The 19158-nt window shown below is 43.1% G+C and overlaps 2 protein-coding genes across 3 annotated transcripts in view; one reads left to right on the plus strand and one right to left on the minus strand.

The window, feature by feature from the left end:
• The window catches only part of NDE1 (nudE neurodevelopment protein 1), a 19609-nt gene extending 2897 nt beyond the window's left edge, over positions 1–16712 (plus strand). For both annotated transcript variants that reach the window (XM_010578502.1, XM_010578501.1), the window contains exons 2-9: positions 5080–5216; positions 6257–6410; positions 9573–9721; positions 10064–10200; positions 11299–11478; positions 12554–12645; positions 13695–13831; positions 15569–16712. In XM_010578502.1, the coding sequence (XP_010576804.1) occupies positions 5131–5216; positions 6257–6410; positions 9573–9721; positions 10064–10200; positions 11299–11478; positions 12554–12645; positions 13695–13831; positions 15569–15662 (1029 nt within the window). In that variant the 5' untranslated portion in view covers positions 5080–5130 and the 3' untranslated portion in view covers positions 15663–16712. The remainder of the gene's footprint in view (positions 1–5079; positions 5217–6256; positions 6411–9572; positions 9722–10063; positions 10201–11298; positions 11479–12553; positions 12646–13694; positions 13832–15568) is intronic.
• A 2199-nt stretch (positions 16713–18911) lies between these two features.
• MYH11 (myosin, heavy chain 11, smooth muscle) overlaps positions 18912–19158 on the minus strand; it is a 63513-nt gene continuing 63266 nt past the window's right edge. Inside the window, exon 42 of the mRNA XM_010578503.1 lies at positions 18912–19136. The gene's annotated coding sequence lies outside the window, so the exon portion shown is untranslated. The remainder of the gene's footprint in view (positions 19137–19158) is intronic.

Here is a 19158-nt window from a genome sequence, read left to right on the forward strand (position 1 = left end):
AGAACGTTTCGAGGGAAAACACGCCTGTAAAACAGCAGCGCGGTGGCAAACGCTGGTCGATACCGCGCCCACGGCGGCTCATCGGACGCCGGTGGAAGCGTTTCGCGTGGCTGACTTGTGCCAGGGCTGAGCGTGAGCGTGCGCTGAGCACGCAGCCGAGGACGGCTCGTCGCTCCCCGCGGGCCGTGGCCGAGGGCTGGGGCCGGTAGCGGAGGAGCGGGACGAGCCGGAGCCGGGGGACGTTGAAAGTAACGAAAGTTTCCAAACGTTCCGGCAGGCGCGTTCTGGCGGCGCTGATTGGCGGAGCCCCCCGCGGCACGTGACCGGTAGCCAATGGGGTGGCCGTGTCGCGCCGGGCTGAGGAGAGCTGTGGCTGGCGCGCGGAGCTCGGCGGTTCCTGAGGCGGCGGCGGCGGTGAGAGAGCGGGGCTGCCCTGCGCCCCCCGCCCGGCAGGCTGGCTGGCGGGAGGGAGGGAGGGCAGGCAGCGCTCCGGGGCTTCTCCCTCTGGCGGAGCGCCCTTGCCGCGTGTAGAGGAGGGAAGGGCGGTTTCGGTGCGGGGCAGCCCCTCCCGGTGTCCCTCGTCCTGCAGGGGTAGCCGGGGCGGGGTCGGGGAGGCAAGGGGCGACGGAGCTGGGACTTCGCCTGTGTCCGCGGCCCCCCGCTCCTTCCCGCATCCTGCTTTGCGAACCTGAATCTCCTTCCGCTTCTGGAGTTGCGGTTGCTGGTGGGGAGGGGAGGGGAGCGTGGGAGCCGTGCCCGCTGGCTTAGCTCCCTCCCGGCTTCGTGCTCCGAACGGGAACGGGCAGCCCCAGCGCGCTGCCTGGCGGACCTCTTGGCTTGCAGCTGGAAGCGTCAAGGTCGGGCGTTTCAGGAGTGACAGCTTTAAGGCGTTTCCTTAGGAGTCACTGGGAACTCGAAAGTATTGGAGCTGGACTGGTATCTGAGAAGATGAGGGCTTTGCTGGATTAAGCCTTTTGGTAGAGAAGACCCTGAGGAGATAAACTCTTTTCAGTGCTGGCTGTAGGATTCTGTAGTAATCCTGGCACTCCCATGACCTCTTCCTTTTCTTTCTCTCTTGTGGTGATTTTCTTTTGTATTGCTTAAACAAAAGAAAATAGGCCCTTATGTTACAGGAAGAGCCTTGCAAGGAGACTATTTTAAGAAAAATGTAATTTTCATAGGATGGGAAGGCTACTTTTCAGGAGCAAAGAGGAGTTTTCTTTTGGTTTACAATTAGGAAAAAAATGTCTAATAGGAGCTTCATCCTCTCTATATGGTACTGTTTTACCTTTACTTTTTTATTACAATATGGGGTTCTCTGACTCACATCAGGCATTGTTACAAAGGTAGGCCAATGTTGTTCACCAAGCTAAAATGTTCTTTTTCTTAAAAAAAAAAATTCGCTCTGCAGGGTTGTTTTGAGTCCTTTATTCTAGGACTGAAATAATCTGAGTTGAGGTCCTCATGAATTTGGTGAACTCAAACTCTGATTCCCAAATTGAAGTTGCTTCAATAATTTTGTGTGGGGCTTTTAATGTGGGGGTTTTTTTTCCCTTAAGAATTTTGCAATTCTGCTCTCACTTGTATGAAATTGCTTCCTGCAACATTTATGCTGAGGTATTTTTCTCCTTGCAGAAGTCCATTCCCCACCTATGAACGCTTCCACTTCCTGTATGATGTAGATAGAAGTTTTGTGATGTCTGTGACCAGCACTTGTGATGCTTGCATGCAGGAAGTCTGACCAGATGTCTCTTCCGGCTTTGTGTGTGTGAAAACAAGTAAGGTGCAGCCAGTGTGTGCCTGCTGTAGGCTGTGACTTTCTCTCCTTGTTTTTTCCACATTTGCCAATGTTTAACAAAACATAGCTAAAACCTCCTTCACCCCCCTGGCCCTCCTCCCTCTTGTAGTGAGCCTAGACAATGAGGAGTTCCCAACTGGTGTAATTAATTACTCTCCAGGCATTTTGCATGCTGTTCCCAAGCTGTTAAAATCAAGGGAAGACAGCAGCGGAGGAAAACAGAAAGTCAAAGCCCTACCCTTTCTGCAGGCAGTTTAGAAAGATTCATGTGAGCTTGGGTTGGTTTTTTTTTAAACAAATTCCAGAAAAAAAGCCTTAATACTTTGTCTAAAACATGGAATTTTTCTTTTCAGTTTAACTTTGTACCTTGCATCTTTGGTTAGTTTGAAAATCCCCGTGAGCTAAGATGTAATGCAGGTGTACAGAGAACCTAATAGGGCTTCCTCATGTGTTGCAGACAAAAAACATGTGCCTGTGGCATTGGACAGTAGTGAAACAATCTCTGCCATGTTGTGTCATCTCTGTGGCATAAGTATAGGTCCACAGTCCCTCCATATATTTGCAGTTTAACAGTTAATTTTAAATTATAAGTACTATTTAGTAATGGGTAACCATGAAACAGAGCGTACTCTTAACGGATAACATCCTTAGTGGGTCCATAATCTCATGTTTACAAAGACATACTTAGAAACCGAGGGGGACAGCATCTTTATTCTTCTGTGAACATTATCAAGGTTCTGTGGAACTCTTATAAAGCTTACGGCTTGGTTAGGGAAAGTTCTTTTGTATGTGACCAAACAATCTTAAAAAATGCAAGTTAGTACATTCTTTCAGTCCTTCCAAAGTGCAGTGTAAAAGCACACGTGAGAGCCAGATGTGAGCATATTCAAGCTTTTGAGGCCACAGGGAGCTGTGTCTTTTGGTTCCCAAGGGTTGTTTGAAAGCTTTATGGAGCAAGATGTCTTGCGTTCCATCTTTATCTTGTCCGACTTCTTTTTGTTGATGCTCTGAACACAGATATGGGATTTATTGTAACGCTTGTGTCAGAAGAATTCCTCTTTGGAGAATTCTGAAGTATATTTTAATTTGTGTAGCAAAACCAGGCATACCCTGGGTGAAATCTCTGTTCCTGAAGAAATACAGAAACTTCCTGTTGTCTGATTGGTGAGACCATCTAAAGGAAACTCTGACTTGCTGTTCTCTGGAGTGGTTTAACCACAGTAATGGATGCTGATCCTTCTTGGTTTCTCACTGCACCTGCATCACTTCTTTGTGTCTGACCCTCCCTCATCTGTAAAAGAGAAAATTTTCTTTCTTCACAAGTGTGGTGCAAGGATTGAAGTGTGTGTACACAGTGCCTTGAGCATAAGGACATGCTCGTTAACATCAAAGGCACTTTCAGATAGCTTAAAAATAATACAGTAGATGTGTTGTAAACTTCCTAGGTCAAGAATGTTAATTATGCTTGGTCATGATTTTCTTCTTAATGGGCAAGGGTACTATTTGGAAAAATCACTTCTCCTTACTCACACTCCTTTTCCTCTCTTTTTCCCCAGTGCATACTTCTGTAAATACATACAAAGAGCAGCAGCCTTGAGACTTCTTGCTGGGAGTGTGTCAGTGCATTACACAGTGGTTTTATTTGTTAGAAGGAAGACACGTAGCTTTGCCTAATTAACATTTTCTGTCAAGAAACTGAATTGTAAAAACTAAAGCTTAGTAACTTTTCCCCTCACCTGCCAGGTCCCCTTCTAAATAATAGTGTAACTTCTGTGAGTGTGTAGCTGATGCTGTGCATTGAGGTGTGTGGGCACAGCCCACTTAGCTGTGACAGCTGCTTACTTTTTGCTCAATAGTCTCCTGAAAATTGCCTAGGCTGTGAAAAGGTCTTGTGCTTTGCAGCATTGCTTGGGTATGTAAGAACTGGGCTTTAGATTGCTAGACTATGAGTACTTGATACTGTTGTCTGTAGTAGAGGTAAGAACTCCGTATGTTTGTCTCAGTAGAGTTACTAGGTAGATGGCTGTTAATCCTGTTTAAACCAGGTGATTTTCTGGAGAGGAAAGTCTCAACACAGGTTGTGAATAATTTTTTCCATTGAGTTCAATAGATGTGCAGTAGATGCACATTTGCTTTAGCTATGACATGCTGCTCAGGTGGTCTACTCCAGCATTTCCTGAGTATCACAAATAAGAAGCGTAGAAGGCAGGACTGACATCTAAATGGTAGTTGAAGGCTTTGGCATATTTCCAACCATGTTATCCAGAGCATTAGGTTTGATGTTTCTCCATTGTCAAGACTAACTCCTATAAAATGATATTTGCTAGTGACCTGTTTATTAGAGTGCATCATACATGTCAGAGGGCATTTATTTAATTGGGCTGTCTAGCTACTTAAGTCTTCAAGCGGGAGTGACCAGCTTAAGGTTCTTGATTCCCTTGTGGCTCTTACATGTGTCATTCCCATTTGGGACTATGTCCTGTGACTGGGTTTATGCTGGTACAGGGACAGCTGGATGGTCTGGATTGCTCACTGGGTTGCTGCAATCTATCTGCATACCTAGTCCAGCCAGGTGGTATCCCACTAAAACCTCCGTGGAGCTTCTATCCTCACTTCCCTGGGAATTTCTGGAGCCCCCTTCTCCCATGGCTTTCTGAGGTATCCAGATATATTGTGGCTCTCAGCCATACATGGCTTGTGATGTTTTAGGCTTAAAGTCAGGTAGCTTTGTCTATGTTGACCAGGGAGAAATTTTTCATGTGTCCAGCAGTTACATGTATGAAAAGCTTAGGTGTTCTGGAAGTGTTAGCAGAAGAAACTAGTAACTTGAGTGACTTATCTGTGTCTCTTTGAAGTTTCTCTTGAATTTCATGGTAAGTGTCTTTAGGACTGTTGAAATCGACCTTAATTGCGCTGTCTTTGGAGCTGAAGTTGTGCCTGATATGTCTTCTCCTCCACTTGTGTTCTGTGTGCTTTAGCACAGCTGCAGCTAAAGTTTGAGGTTTGGTGCTCTGTGCTGTGTAGTCAGAGGGTGGGGAAGGTGCTCACTGCTGGGGATGTGGTGTAAGCATGCAGCAGCTTTGGGAGAACTGGGGAAAGGGACCTGATTACTCAGTAGTGATTCTTTCACATTTATGGTGTATCTGACAGAGCCCTGTCAAGGCTGGTTTTTAGTTTGGTGTCCAGGTGTTCAATCACTTCCTGGGAGGAGGGGTGCACTGCTCTGCAGCAAAAAGTATTGAGGTAGCTCACTGCATTAGTTCTTATGCTTGATCCCTTAGTTTTCCAGGGTGGGGAAATGAAACAGGAGTTTTAAACTTTGAGGACTCATCATGGAAGACTCTGAAGGATGTCACTTCAGCTCAGTGGAAGAGGAAAACAGATACTGGAAAGACCTGGCTATGAAATACAAGCAGTGGTAAGGCAGTGGCTTCATTCCTTTAAGTTGTTTGGTAGGGTGCATAACACTGTATGCAACGACATAGATAGCACCGCATAGGGGAGTAAATTAAAAGGTGGCTCAGCTATCTTGAGTGGTAGCAGTAGTGATACTTCTGTCTAAACTACAGCAGCCCAAAGTCTGTTATGCTTATTTGAGCAGTGAATCTATGCTGCTGTGGCACTGCTGATTTTGGTCCCTGCTGTGGTTTGAGTAGGACGGTGTGTGCTGAAATTGTGCCTCTGACTGCAGTCTGCGGGCAGCCCAGCTAAATGTAACTCACTGCAGAGCCTTACTGGGGGTGGAGATCCAGGCCATTGCAGAGAGATGCTGCTGTTCACTCTTTATATCTCTATGTGGATCAAGAATGATTTGACAGCATGTAGATGGAGGAGGATCCCTGGCTGAGAATGGACATGCTTTGCTCTTGCCTTTAGCTCAGAGTGTTGTTCTAAATGCAGTAAAGGGTGGAAAAAAATCCAAACTTTTTAGATGCTGATATTGGTGGGTTCTTTCCTAGACCAGGTGTTCAGACCTTTCAGTGCTGCTTGTTTAGCTTGCTGGAGGATTATTTCAATAGAATTGTTTAAGAGTATAAGAACATCTTTCCGTCCATCTTTCTATCTTTTTCTCACTTTTTATTGCTAATTGAAAATGGCATTGTTCATATTTCCAAATAATTGAATTGAATGAGAGATTAAATACGCAGATGGCAATGGACAGTGTACAAGCTAAAGAGACTCCACATGGCCTCAACACCTATTGTGTGAAGACAGACTTCAGGATTTTTCTATTTATTTGTGCTTTTTTTATTTGTTTACCAGTTTGCTATGAGGTGGCTTTCCATGCTTGATGGGGAAACATTGGCATATGGTCCTCTCTTCGTCTTGAATATGTATATTGGAGAAGGGCATAGAGCCTTCTGTGTTAAAGGGCAGTATTTTTTTTACATTGAGTGTACAGGAGGTTTTTTTTCTTTTTTCATTATGATAAGTTCTGTTGCTGGAATTGCTCTCTAGTGCTGAGAATACGCAGGAGGAATTGCGTGAATTCCAAGAAGGGAGTCGAGAGTATGAAGCTGAACTGGAGACTCAGCTGCAGCAAACAGAGTCCAGAAACAGAGACCTTTTGTCAGAAAACAATCGTCTGCGAATGGAACTGGAGTCAGTTAAGGTAAGAGTGGATGATGCATACAGTATCTGTACATCCTAAGTGCAAAGGTGAATGAGACAGGCACATGCAGATTCAGTCTACCTTGTGGACAGGAACCTTCAGCATTACAAAGAAACTGAGCAGAAAACTACAAAAAAGAGAGTCTTGAAAAATTAAGAAATACCAATCTGTTGTCTGCTTTGAGGGTGCTGGATACCTTGGTAATGTTCCTGAACCCCTGTTCACAGGTTGTGGCTATGTGTCAGGATAGATTTGAGGTGGGAGAAAATTGCTTGCAGTAGAGTGGAGAATAAACACGAACATAACCGAGCTGCTGTTCTACTCCTTCTTCCATCTTAGTGCTTTTGTTCACAGCTGTCTTGCTGTCCTCATTGTACGGACACAGATAATATCGCAGAACAATCAAAATACAAACATGCCAGCTGTGTTCTTTCATTACACAAGAAAACTCAGTAGTTTTAAACCCTTTTTACATAGTTGTGCATTTATTATCTGGTGTTCCAGATAAAGGGGGAAGCAGCAGCTGGTGGGTAGTGTGTAGAACTGAGAGGCATAAAACAGTTTCAGCCCTGGTTTTGTTACTGAATCTGTCTGTACTTGGGGAAAAATAATTTATCCTTTTTACACTTGGTGAGCCTTCTGTGAAACTAAGAACCAGCTGAAAAGCATTAACTTCCATAATTGCCAAACATAAGGGATATGAACTTATTGAGATAGAACTTCTTACCAGAGTGACTTAAGAAATAATGAAGCTATCCAGAGTATAAACAGTGATAAGTCTGCCTCATTTCAGTCTCATTAAAGATGCCACTATTCCCCTGTGCTGGTTGGCAGGTTTAGGAAATACTGGTAAGTTTTCTTAAACTTGAAAAAAAATTGTCACTGAAATTGGTGTGCCTTTTTAAAGTTTGATCTTGTTGGCCTTTTGATTAAGGGTGAGGTATAGTCACCTAAGAAGCACTACACTGTATTTTGTAGGGCTAGGTCAATATCTGTGGAAGCAGAGATTAATTTAATTACACTTCTACTCAACTGAATGCAATAATGAGCTAATGGGAGTGAAGGTATTTGTATAAGTGATTAATCACTGGATTAATCCAGGTTTGTAATGCCTTTTGTCTGAATTGTTGTCCAAATTACTGTATTAAGGAAACACTCTTCTGTTCCGGGCAGATGTCCTGTCCCTCTAGACTACCAACTTAGTGATCTACACACCCCCACCCCCCACCCCAGCTTTTGATAGCAAAACCTCCAAGGCTTGTTTCATTGTATTTGTTATGTTGCACTGATCTTTGTTCTTGTTGTATTCCTGCCTTAGCAGTATTAAATGCTCTGCATGTTGTATGCTGTATAGGTCTACTGTTCCACATAGCCACATAAACCCGTGGAAGCTGATGGGTTTGGGGAGAAAGCAGTTTGACAAAAATAAAACCTGCAGCTCATTTAATTGAGAAGGGCGTGGGCTATTTTCTTTCTTTAGAGGAGCAAGGATGAGAGGAGGGGACAATGAACTAGGCAAAGCAGTTAAGAGTGAAGATAGTGGGAAAGAACAATGAACCTCAGAAAGTGGAAGGTAAACATATTTTAGAAAATCTTAAATTGTTCTTCACAGTAGATAACTTTATTAAAACATATTTTGCTTGAAACGAACCTTTTAACAATGGGCTATTCATGCAGCTTGAAAACTGCAGTAACAGACTGCAGTGAAGGAACAGAGACTCCATTGATGGCCAGATCAGCTGATAGTTTATTACAATTGGCTAAAAACAAAGACCTCAAACCTTGCAGTTCTGGTCTTTTATCTGAGTCAATTCAAGAGCAAAGCATTAAACTCGTGAAGCTATTGAGCAGCAGTGTTAACTGAGCCCACCAGGGGTTGGTGTCTGCATCTAGGTCAACATTAGTGAACTTTGCCCACACAGCTCGTGGGTTTGAGCTTACCAGCCCGGTGTGTGTGCGTGCTTCCTCCTCAAAAAACAGAGTTCACGCTACCTAAAAATAAATTGAAATAATGCTTTGGAGGGTTTAGAGAGTCCTGAAAAGCTAGTTGAAAGTAACCTGCTTCTTAGAGCTTGGGGGCTGTTAAATTCAGGATGTGACTATGCCTCAGAGATCCAGAATTATAGTAGTGTCACCACACTGTAATCAGATAAGAATTTCTTAATTCAGAATGGGTATCTCTTTCTCTCCTCCTTGCCTATGCATTTCATGTTCTAAAATAGCTGTCTTCAAATTATCAGTCATGCTAGACTATATGCCATGGTTTTCAAATTCCAGTGCTGGATTTGTTTTCAGTGACTTCAAGTGTTTTGTACTTAAATTCTGGATGGAGAAAGCATTTCAGGAATGCTACTTATACAGCAATCTTGGAGTTTCAAAAAAATCTCTGGCATGTTGAAGTGATCTGATAGCAAGGTGGTGGAGTATAAAGCGTTACAGTAGACTGCACTGTGAAGTGTTCCCTATCGCATGATGCAGAGCTAACGCCGCATATAGTGGCAATAGCGGAAGAGATATGTGATAGAGAAGCTAAGCCTTCCTCCCTGCCTGTGCCTCTTTTAAATGTACCCTTGTGTACATGTTGTAAAAGGAAACTGTTTTAGGTTCACATTCAAAGCATGTTGCATAACTGCATCTGAAATGTCTTGTGATCTAGAACTCTGAACCTGCTTTGGGCTAATAAAACCATAGGGACACTGGAGAATCCTGCTGGTTCCACAGCAGTATGTAACAGTGGCACACTTGGATTTTTTTTTTTCTTGTTATTTAGGCTCCTAAGTACTGCTTGACACTTCATTAGAATTGAAAATAAGTGGCTTGTCTTGCATCCTGCTTTGTGTGTTGCTAAAGCTCTTGGAGCTCAGAAATTAGGCTGAGTCTCGCTGTCTGTGAGAGCAAGGAATGGCCCTGTGCTGTGAAGGTCAGGAACTGCTTTGCAGCACCATTGTTTGGTAAGGAGCGTGACAGGAAGAGCTCTTGTCTGCTGGCAGCCCAGAAGTATGTGAGCAATTGGCTTTGTTGGCATTTTACCATATGTAAGGTGATGTTTCTCAAAAAAACTTCACAGCATCTGCCTCTGCCTTTAAAGGGGCTCAGACAATGCCACAGAAAGAATGTGCATTGCTAAGTCCCTGATATGCTATTTGATTTGCCTTTGATTAGGAAAAGATTGAAATGCAGCATTCAGAAGGATACAGGCAAATCTCTGCGCTGGAAGATGACTTGGCACAGACAAAAGCTATTAAAGACCAACTTCAGAAATACATTCGAGAACTTGAGCAAGCAAATGATGACTTGGAAAGAGCAAAAAGGTGACCCACCTTCTGTGTTTTCTTTTTCCACCTCTGTCTTGTCCTGTGAGGTGGTGTCACTGAGCTGTTTGTGGTGCTGTGCTCATTAGCACTGCCATTCTAAACTAATCACTTAGGTGATGATTTTGGTGAAGAGGTTTGTGGCAGATGGGAAAGTGATAAATGTTTTTTTCCTCTTCCACTCCCCCACTGTGCTCTTTCATATCCTACAAGCTAAAATAAATTTAAAAAAAATAAAGCAAACCAAACAAAAATGCAACAATATCCCTTTTCTTGTGAGAGAGGGAGTTCCTCTATGTGCTTGAAGGATCTGGTAGTGACATCTTGTGCACTCTTTTTCAGAGCCACTATAATGTCTCTGGAGGATTTTGAACAGCGTTTAAACCAAGCTATTGAAAGAAATGCTTTTCTGGAGAGTGAGCTGGATGAGAAGGAAAACCTTCTGGAGTCTGTGCAGCGCCTGAAAGATGAAGCTAGAGGTTAGACAGAAATCACTTGTTTCTTTCCCTTTCTCCCCTCCTGGCTTGTAGCTGTTCAGTCCTCTCCATATATCTTGGAGCTTGGCTTTTAAGTTTGCATCTTTTAAATCTGCTATCTGAAATGTAGAAGCAAATGAGGAAGCTTCAAGACTGTTTCCTGCCTCCCCCCTCTGCCCTCCTCCTTGAACTCCTGACCTTGTTCCCGAGCAGCTCACAGCAGCAAAAGTCTGTTCTAGCCTTCTCCTAATCTGTGGTGATGCTTCAGGGCCTTAGGGGGTTAAGAAGAGCCAGTCCAGCTGGGGCATGTGCTGGTCTGGCTTCCTGTTAACCTGTGAAGGTCAGGTTTAATAACCATTAACCTCATTGTTTCCTGGCCTGTGAAAATTGGAGCCTATGAAACACTAATGGGGCAGTAAAACAGGAGGGCTGTGACTGACTTCTAGTTACCTTTCAATAGCCTCATGTGCTAGCTTCTTGATATCTGTCAGTAAGGCTGGGTGAGAAGAGAGAGACCACGGAGCTGGAAAAACACCTTCCCTTTTCAAATCTGCTCAGGTTCTGTGCCCTTGAGTGGTTTCCATAAGCTACAGCCAGTCTGCGGGACAGAAGTGCTTTATCCTTTGACCAGATAATGGTGTGGCTTCCACCTGGCCTCAGCTCAGGTTTCCTTCATGTGGAAACCAGGGTAGAAGAGAAAAGGGTACAATAAGGAGGATCTCAACCTGGCAGGCAGCTGGAATGTTACCAAGGTATGCCAAGTTGCCTAGCCTCAGTCTTGATGTACCTCTGCTTACCAGCCTGTAACATTTGGAAGGGAGTTAAATCCCTGCCCTAAAGGGAGCCTTGTGAAAGGGTATGAAAATTAAAGCCAGATTAATAGCAACTGAACTAATACTACAAAAACATCTTGAGCCACAATCCTGGAAAAGCCTTTAGTGATCATCCAGATTTTGAACATATGCCTGGAGTAATCTTTAAAAGGATAAGTGACTTGACTTCACCTCCACAAGGGGAAAAATCTGAGCAAAACATTCTCACCTGTTTTTATCTTGGAGAATACATACTCCAAAGGCTTGCTTTGTGTTGCTTCCTTCGTAGATCTACGACAAGAGCTTGCAGTGCAGCAGAAACAGGAGAAACCCAAAACACCAATGCGAACTACCCTGGAAACAGAAAGAATGGACACTGCAGTTCAAGCGTCCTTATCTGTGCCTTCAACTCCTTCAGTGCACCGGGCACCCAACATCAACACACCCACCCCTGCAACATTTAGGAGAGGTGACTGACAGGGAACCAGCACAGAAATATTATCTGATGCTCTTGTTTTTACTGTCGTTTCTGGCTAAAGGAGGAATAAGGGAGCAGAGTTGAGTGTTTCAGTTACATCTAAATCCAGTCACCATGGTCTCAGTATTCGTAGACTGGTTTTTTTGGGGGCTTAGTCATAGGCTGTTCATTTCTGTTTGACTTGAACTGTCCAGTAATAATAATTGAGAGGGACAAGATGAGCTGTCGGGACTGTACTATTAGTTCACAACTGTCCCAGAGATGTTGGGCTAACTTAAGGGAAGGATTTTAAAAACTTCAGTGTGATCTTTAATGTCATAGTCGTGTTACTTGCATTGGCTTCTCTGTGATAGTAGGTGCTCTTTGAGAGAGGCTTTCTTCTTACTCTGAGCAGCAGGACACTGACAAGTCATCCTAGCTCTCTGTACTAAACAACTATATCTCTGCTTTCATGTCAGTAATATCAGTTACTTATTTTTTGTGAGCACTGATTATTTCAATATTTCAAACCTCTAACTCTCCCATCTTCTTACTTAAAAAGCCAGAAGTTTCTGTAACTGTGTTCATCTGTATGCATAAATGCAGGGAGTTGTACTGCCACATTCTGATGATATGATATTATAGCTCTGAGCACTAACACAGTTTGATTGTGGGCTTCAGTATGCTTAACCTAAAATTGTGTTTTGTGTGGAGGAATTAATACTTCTGTAAAAGTGACAGGATTTGGAGATTTGTAGTAAAATGAAAGATGATGGTCATCTCTGAGGACACTTCCCTCTGGTCCCACTGCAGCAGCAGAGATGCAGAGTAGGCTGGTAGAACGGATCTCTAGAAGTCCAAGCCACAGCATATCTAACGACTTTAGCTTAGGACAGTGTAAGTTGAGCTGTCTCAGGGAGACAGTGCTTCATATTCCTAATGGGTATGAAAGATCTGGAGGTGAGATACAAAAAGGTGAACATATTGATGTTTCCCCTGTATGTCAGGCTGTCTTCTGACTTCCAGTGTCAAGGCTTTTTTGTTGTTGTTGTTTTTGTAATGTATCCATATTTAACCTGCCCTGCAGGTCTTGAGGACAGTTACGCTGCAAGCCCTCTCACACCTGCTGCAAGAATATCTGCACTTAACATAGTGGGAGACTTACTGCGAAAAGTGGGGGTGAGTGATTACCTGCTAGCCAATGGTCTTGGAAAGGTAGAGCTGTCTGAAACTGCAGTCAGTGCTATTTGTGCTGTTGCTCAGGGGAGACTGGAAAGAGTATCTTGTCCTCAGGTTAGCTAAGCATGGCCTTGAAATTTGGTCTGGACTTTGTATGTTTCTGACCAACTCCCAAATAAAGATGGACCCTGCTCTGCTTTTCTAAGATTTTATCCACATGGGGATAAAGCCTTCCTCTACAAATTTCCAAAAGCGCATGTGCAGAAAGAATTAATTGGCATGAGTAAATTAAGAAGGGGTCTGCTCCTATGAAAGGCAGAGAAGAAAGCAGGCTGGTGCCTGCTGTCCAGAGGGCTTCTGGTGAAGTTTGAGCAATAGACCAGTAGTCTTTTGAGCAAGGCCTAATGTCATGTTAAGCTGTAGCTTGACACTTAAGGTAGTGCTGATGCTGGAAAAGTTATCCCATTACCTCCTTCTGTTTTCTCCCTTAAGCGCCAGTGCTGTGTTGACACGAGCATTTGTATGACTCTGATGTGCTGAGCTGCAGAACTGATAGAGCTGAAGAATAACCCAGCAACAGAAGTGGAGTGACTTAGGATGGGAGCATGTGATGGAGAATAGGGTATCTGTGGCTCAGTTTCCTCAGATGTACCACCTACTACATACAATCTAATATGTGTCTAGGGAAGCAGATGGCTCAAATGAATACTTAGTGATCTAAAAAATGATGCCTGTAAGAAAGATGTGAAAATCTCCCTGAGGAAGCTGAAGATTTTGTGTTCTTGCTGGTGAACAGCATCAGCTCCTTAACCTCCCCTACAGAAATGGTGATTCAGCTTCTGAGAGATGACTGGCTTCATCTCTTCAAAAACTCAGAACTCATGTGGCACTGGGGTCTAGCAGGTTCCATTACTGGACAACTCATTCTAAAAGAAACACTCCCACCCAGCCCCGCCCCCAACACTCTTAATGCTGTTTTGGTGTGCCACTGCCATCTTGTGAAAGAGAAGGGTGATATCTGACACTTGCCTCATCTCTGTTTACGTTAGGCTTTGGAGTCCAAACTTGCATCTTGCCGAAACTTTGTGTATGACCAGTCTCCAAGCAGAACCACGGTGTCCATGTACATGAACAGAGATGTCCTTGAAACACGCCTGAGTCCTCATCAGCCTCTGTGTGATACAGGGTGAGTGCTGTTCTCTGCTAAGTTGTGTCTTAGTGAGACCTGTTGGTGTTAAACTTAGTGACTGGTGTTGTTCTATTTAGTATTAAATCTTTGTTTTGGTAGAGACAGATTTGTTTTCAAAATACATGAAACTTAGTTATTCAGGATTATGATTTGAGTGTTTCAGATCAGTTTAAAATTTGGATTCACTAGCTGCTGAAATGTGAAGACTACCTGGAATCAAGTTTTGAAAATCACAAATTCAAAGCAAATATAATAACATGTATTTTATTATAAATCCTCTGTTTAAATGGGATGAAGTACAACAGAAGAACTCTTGCTTATTGGCTCAATTTGTTTTATGCTTTACGTTCTTGTACAAGTGATGTCTCAGGAACATTATGGCAGGTAGGGACTTCCCTTATCACAGTTCAAATTCTCATTTATGGGACAACTGGAAAAAAGGCAAATAATGGGTTCACTGAATCAGAATGCTTTATGGGTGCTAAGATGTGTTTCCAAGGAGCAGCTGACAGGAAGTTACCTGACTCAACTTATAAATTTGTCTGAACGCTTGAACTGGTTGTCTTTTTTGAAACAAATGAAGAAAAATCAGCAAGGTTAACGCAAGTTGCAGTTTAGTGTCTGTGTAAACCCTGCCAATGCTGTACTGCACATTGTAGATTCTTTGTAAATTAAGTGCCTATAGTACAGTTTGTTCCAGACTTAATTATTCAGCTAGACCCTTGTGCTGGCAGTGCTGGTTTGTCCTGTTACCCAGTGTCTAAAGTTGTTGTGTGGAAGGAGTGTTCCACATTGTACTTGCTATCCCAGCCTGGGGAGAAATCTCATGAAAGCTCCTACAAGAAAACCTCGAGGGTCATACATTTACATATTCGTGCAGCTGATTATACATCTACCACTGTAATGCTAGAACTGAAATTCCAACACCTGTAAAAGATAGCTTCTCACTACTCAGAGGGAAATGGAGCCCTGTGTTGCAGTGGAAACTCAGCCCAGGTAAGTAACGGGCTCACTTAGTGCTCGGAGTGATATTCTTTTATCTGTTGATTTAAGCTGAGTGGTGTACTCTGGAAGTGACCAGTTACTCTGAAGATGGTAACTATCGTGGTTTAACCCCAGCCAGCAACTAAGCACCACGCAGCTGCTCACTCACTTCCCTCCCACCCAGTGGGATGGGGGAGAGAATTGGAAAAGAAAAAAAAAGTAAAACTCATGGGTTGAGATAAGAACAGTTTAATAGAACAGAGAAGAAACTAATGATGATAACAGCAGCCATAATAAAATGACAATAGTAATAATAAAAGGATTGGAATATACAAGTGATGCACAATGCAATTGCTTGCCACTTTCCGACTGATGCCCAGTTAGTCCCTGAGCGGCGATCCCCCCCACCTCAGTCCCCCCACTTTATATACTAGACGTGATGTCACATGGTATGGAATACCCCGTTGGCCAGTTTGGGTCAGCTGCCCTGGCTGTGACCCCTCCCAACTTCTTGTGCCCCTCCAGCCTTCTTGCTGGCTGCGCATGAGAAGCTGAAAAATCCTTGACTTTAGACTAAGCATTACTTAGCAACAACCAAAAACATCAGTATGTTATCAACATTCTTCTCATACCGAACTCAAAAATATAGCACTGTACCAGCTACTAAGATGACAATTAACTCTATTCCAGCTGAAACCACAACAGTAACGCTGAGCAAGAAAGGCACTAACTTCTTTCTTGTATTTGCAGGTTAGTGAAACGCCTGGAGTTTGGAACACGGCCTTCAAATATTCCGGGACCAATGAGCCATCCCTCACAAAGTGTTGTCAAGATGCTGCTTTGAAAAGCCTGGCTGGCTTTGGCAAAGGGGAAAAAAAAAATTTTAAACTTTAGTTTTAAAGAGAATATCAATGAGCAATCAGGCAGCAATCTTGGGGTAGGTGAGAATGGAGTAAGAAGCTGCAGTTGGCAGTGGCCCCCTGTGGCCTTGCCCAGTCTGGCCTCTTGGCCGAGTTCTGTGGGTAGTGTGATAAAGCAATGCTGCCTAGCAGTGCAGGACTTAGAATTGCTTCCTACATCAGTTGCTCCTTGCAATTTGCTTCTTTTGACACTGCCAGTCAAAGCCATTGTCCCTCTCCCTAAAACAGAGACAGTATTCCCTATGCAGCTCCTCAGGCTTTGGCTTTTGGTGTTAATACAGCACCATGGTGTTCTGGCTTAAATTCTGGTAGTGCTGGCTTTCTATCATGGGTGTTGTGTGCTGCAGTCACCTGAATTAGAGGAGTGGTTTTATGTGGAGAAAGGTGTATTTCTGCTGGGAAGCTGCTCAGCTCTTTGTGGGATGTTTGCTGGTCAGAATCTGGGTACGCAAAAACCTGCCTCTATAGTGGTCAGAGGGTTTTGTAAGCAATGATTTGCCATTAAGAAGAGGTCATGGATAAAGGTGAGGAATGCCTAGTGCATAGCATACTTGGGAGATTCCAGAGCTAACAGCACGATAGGAGACTTTGGACTGGCTTAGCATATAGACATCTCTTTTGCCATATTGTGGCCCCTAAAGCCTGGCTGTTGTAGGAAGCAAGAGACCTGATTAAGTTCCTAGTTGTAACATCTTAATAGGTGGATTTTAATGCTTTCCAAACCTCCCTTTATTAATGTGCCTTGGGTATTAGTGATTTTTTTCTTGTTTAATTTTTTTTCTATGAGAATATATGCTTTCAGCTATTACTAATTTAGAAATAGTTTTTAACCTGAAAAGTACTTTGTGCTAGACAAGTGTATATGAGTAGAGAATTACTTTATAATCAGGTTTTTCCCCTATAAAATATTACTGCATTTTGGGTTGTTTTTTAAGTGGAGTAGGTTCTCTCACAGTATTAATGTACCTTATGGAAGCCTGTACTTACAAATTGTTTAGTCATGATTATTTTTCCATGTTTTTTGTGGGGGGAGTGGTTGGGAGACCTTACCTGACAAAAGAATGCATAAATGGGGTTGGGGGTTTTGGTTGGGGGGGGGTTTATGTTTGGGTTTTTTTAAGAAAATGCTGTGAAAACAGCCACTGATGCATCTGTTTCTCTGGAATAGGAAATAACCACAGGTCATTCCTATCATTCAGGCCATCTACAAAGTTGGCTTAACTGGGGAGCAGAATAAAGCTTATTTTGAATGCTAGTTGTCGATTCATTTTGAGGTTTTTTTGCAAGTTGTCACTGTGGTTTATGCACAGATATTTGCTACCAGTTTCTCATCTGTTTCTGATCAATGAAGCTGAAAGAGACATTGTGTGTTTTGCTGAATCATATGCAAAGATTTTCCTACATCTTTTTTTCTCATGGTTCCTACCCTAAGGAATGTAAATATTTCCATAGCTGAAGATGCCTCTGGGATTTACAGTGCATAGTATTGGCATTGCTTTTTCTTAAAAATCTTGAACTCTGGCTGTTTTAATATGATTTTTGTCCTCTCCTCTCACACAGGGAGTTGACACTTTTTTCTTATCCATGAGGAGCAGAAGCACATGGGCTACTTTGTTAGTTGTGCTGGCGCATGGACTATGGTTCAGTGGACTGTGTAGCCGGGAGGGATCAGTCAAGACAAGTTGCATTTTCCTTATCTTGCCAGAATTTGCCTGCTTGGTGAGCAAATTGACTTGCAGTCAGATTGAGACACAGCATTGAGATAAGGTAGAAAGTTGGAAAATTGTGGCTGTGCTAATATTATATATTTTACAGATATATGTTTTTAATGTGATTACAGATGTAATCAGACAGATGAGGGGTGGGTATGCTATTGAGAATTGTCAAAATAATTTAGTCCAGAACAGCCACCTCTGTAATGGTACAGAGAGGAACTTCAGTTTGGCCACTGTTGCAGAAGGATGCTTTCTGTGGTGTTACTAAAGAAACTCTGACTCTCTGTTTTATCCCTGTTCTGTAGAGCTTGTGACTGGAACTTGAGTTTCTCGAGTGATAGGGCAGTGCTCTAAACACTGGACCAACCTCTTCCATTATGCATGTGAATTTTCTAGATTAATTTCTTTTAGAAGGGCTCCATGTTCAGTTTGTTGGTTCTGCTCCAAGCATTGGTGCTTAAGACCATTCTATATGAAGTCTGACTTCCTTGGTCTCCTTGTTCCCACACATCCAGGCTCACAAGCTCTGTGTTTAACAGCCAGCTCTTGAGCACGTTTACAGAGCTGGGCTGTGTGGCCGAACAAGCAATGAAAAGGTCTTATCCGATGGCTCTTAACCCCCCTCCTCTGCAGCTTGTCACTTAATTGCTCTAAATTTACTTTTAAACTCTTCCTTTACTCTTTCATGAGCAGGGAGAATTCTTTGGGCCCTAATTCTGCTGGCTAAACGTTGCCTGGTCTGAATCTCCAGTTCATGATCTCTTTGCCTTCTGGAACAATGCTTAGATTTAGAAGATGACTGCATTAGCTGTCAATGTGGATGGTTTTTGCATGATTTGCTCTCCCTGCAGTCACACTGCTTAAGATTCACTTGCTGTGCAATGTAAGACATCGAGTAAGCTCTCTGTACTCCATTTAGAGTAATTCTACGCCTGGCTTTGCTGTGCATGGCTCTCTACTGATCCCTTAATGCAGAATAGTTTGGTTTGGATCACTGCATTCAGTGTGGGCTGCTGTTTCTAATTGTTTTCAGCCTGCTTTAGTTGGAAATATCCCTACACTTCAAGGGTGGGTTCAGCTGCCTAAAGACAGACACTTAGGGCCCTGCCTGCTTCTCAGCTGCTGCACCAGAATGCTGCAAGTCTCCTGCAGGTCCTGTGTCATGTCTGTCAGCCCTTGGATACATCCTAGGGCACCTCATTTAGCTCCGTGTGTCCATGAGGTAATCAAACCTGTCCCAAGTACTTCATGTCATTTTACGTTCAGTTCAGTGTACATACTTTTTCTTATTCCTTCAAAAGCAATTGCTTAGGGGAAAATCAGGTTTTTGTTCTAATGATTACAGATGACCTTTTCTAAAAAGTATTTGAGTTGGAAAGAAGCTCTACTGCATCCACCATTCCCTTCAAGCATGCTGTATTGCACCCAAGTGACACCTGTACACAAGAATACTGGAGTAGTTTTTATAGCCCTTTATTAGTGTGTAAGCACATCCACAGTGCATATAAAACTGTAACAGTTGACTTAATTTGAACAAATGATATTTTATTTTTCAGTAAGTGATTAAAAAGGCACTTCCACCTTGTGAACGGTGCATCAAGGGTGTAGTAACCAGGAAAAAACCCTATATTAATCGAATACTCAAGACAATGAAAGTTTAAGAAAAGAATAACTGACCAATGCCTTCCCACCCCTCCCTCCCACC

This window comes from Haliaeetus leucocephalus, unplaced genomic scaffold (assembly GCF_000737465.1).
Source record: "Haliaeetus leucocephalus isolate CR32 unplaced genomic scaffold, Haliaeetus_leucocephalus-4.0 Scaffold636, whole genome shotgun sequence".
NCBI classification, from domain to species: Eukaryota; Metazoa; Chordata; class Aves; order Accipitriformes; family Accipitridae; genus Haliaeetus; species Haliaeetus leucocephalus.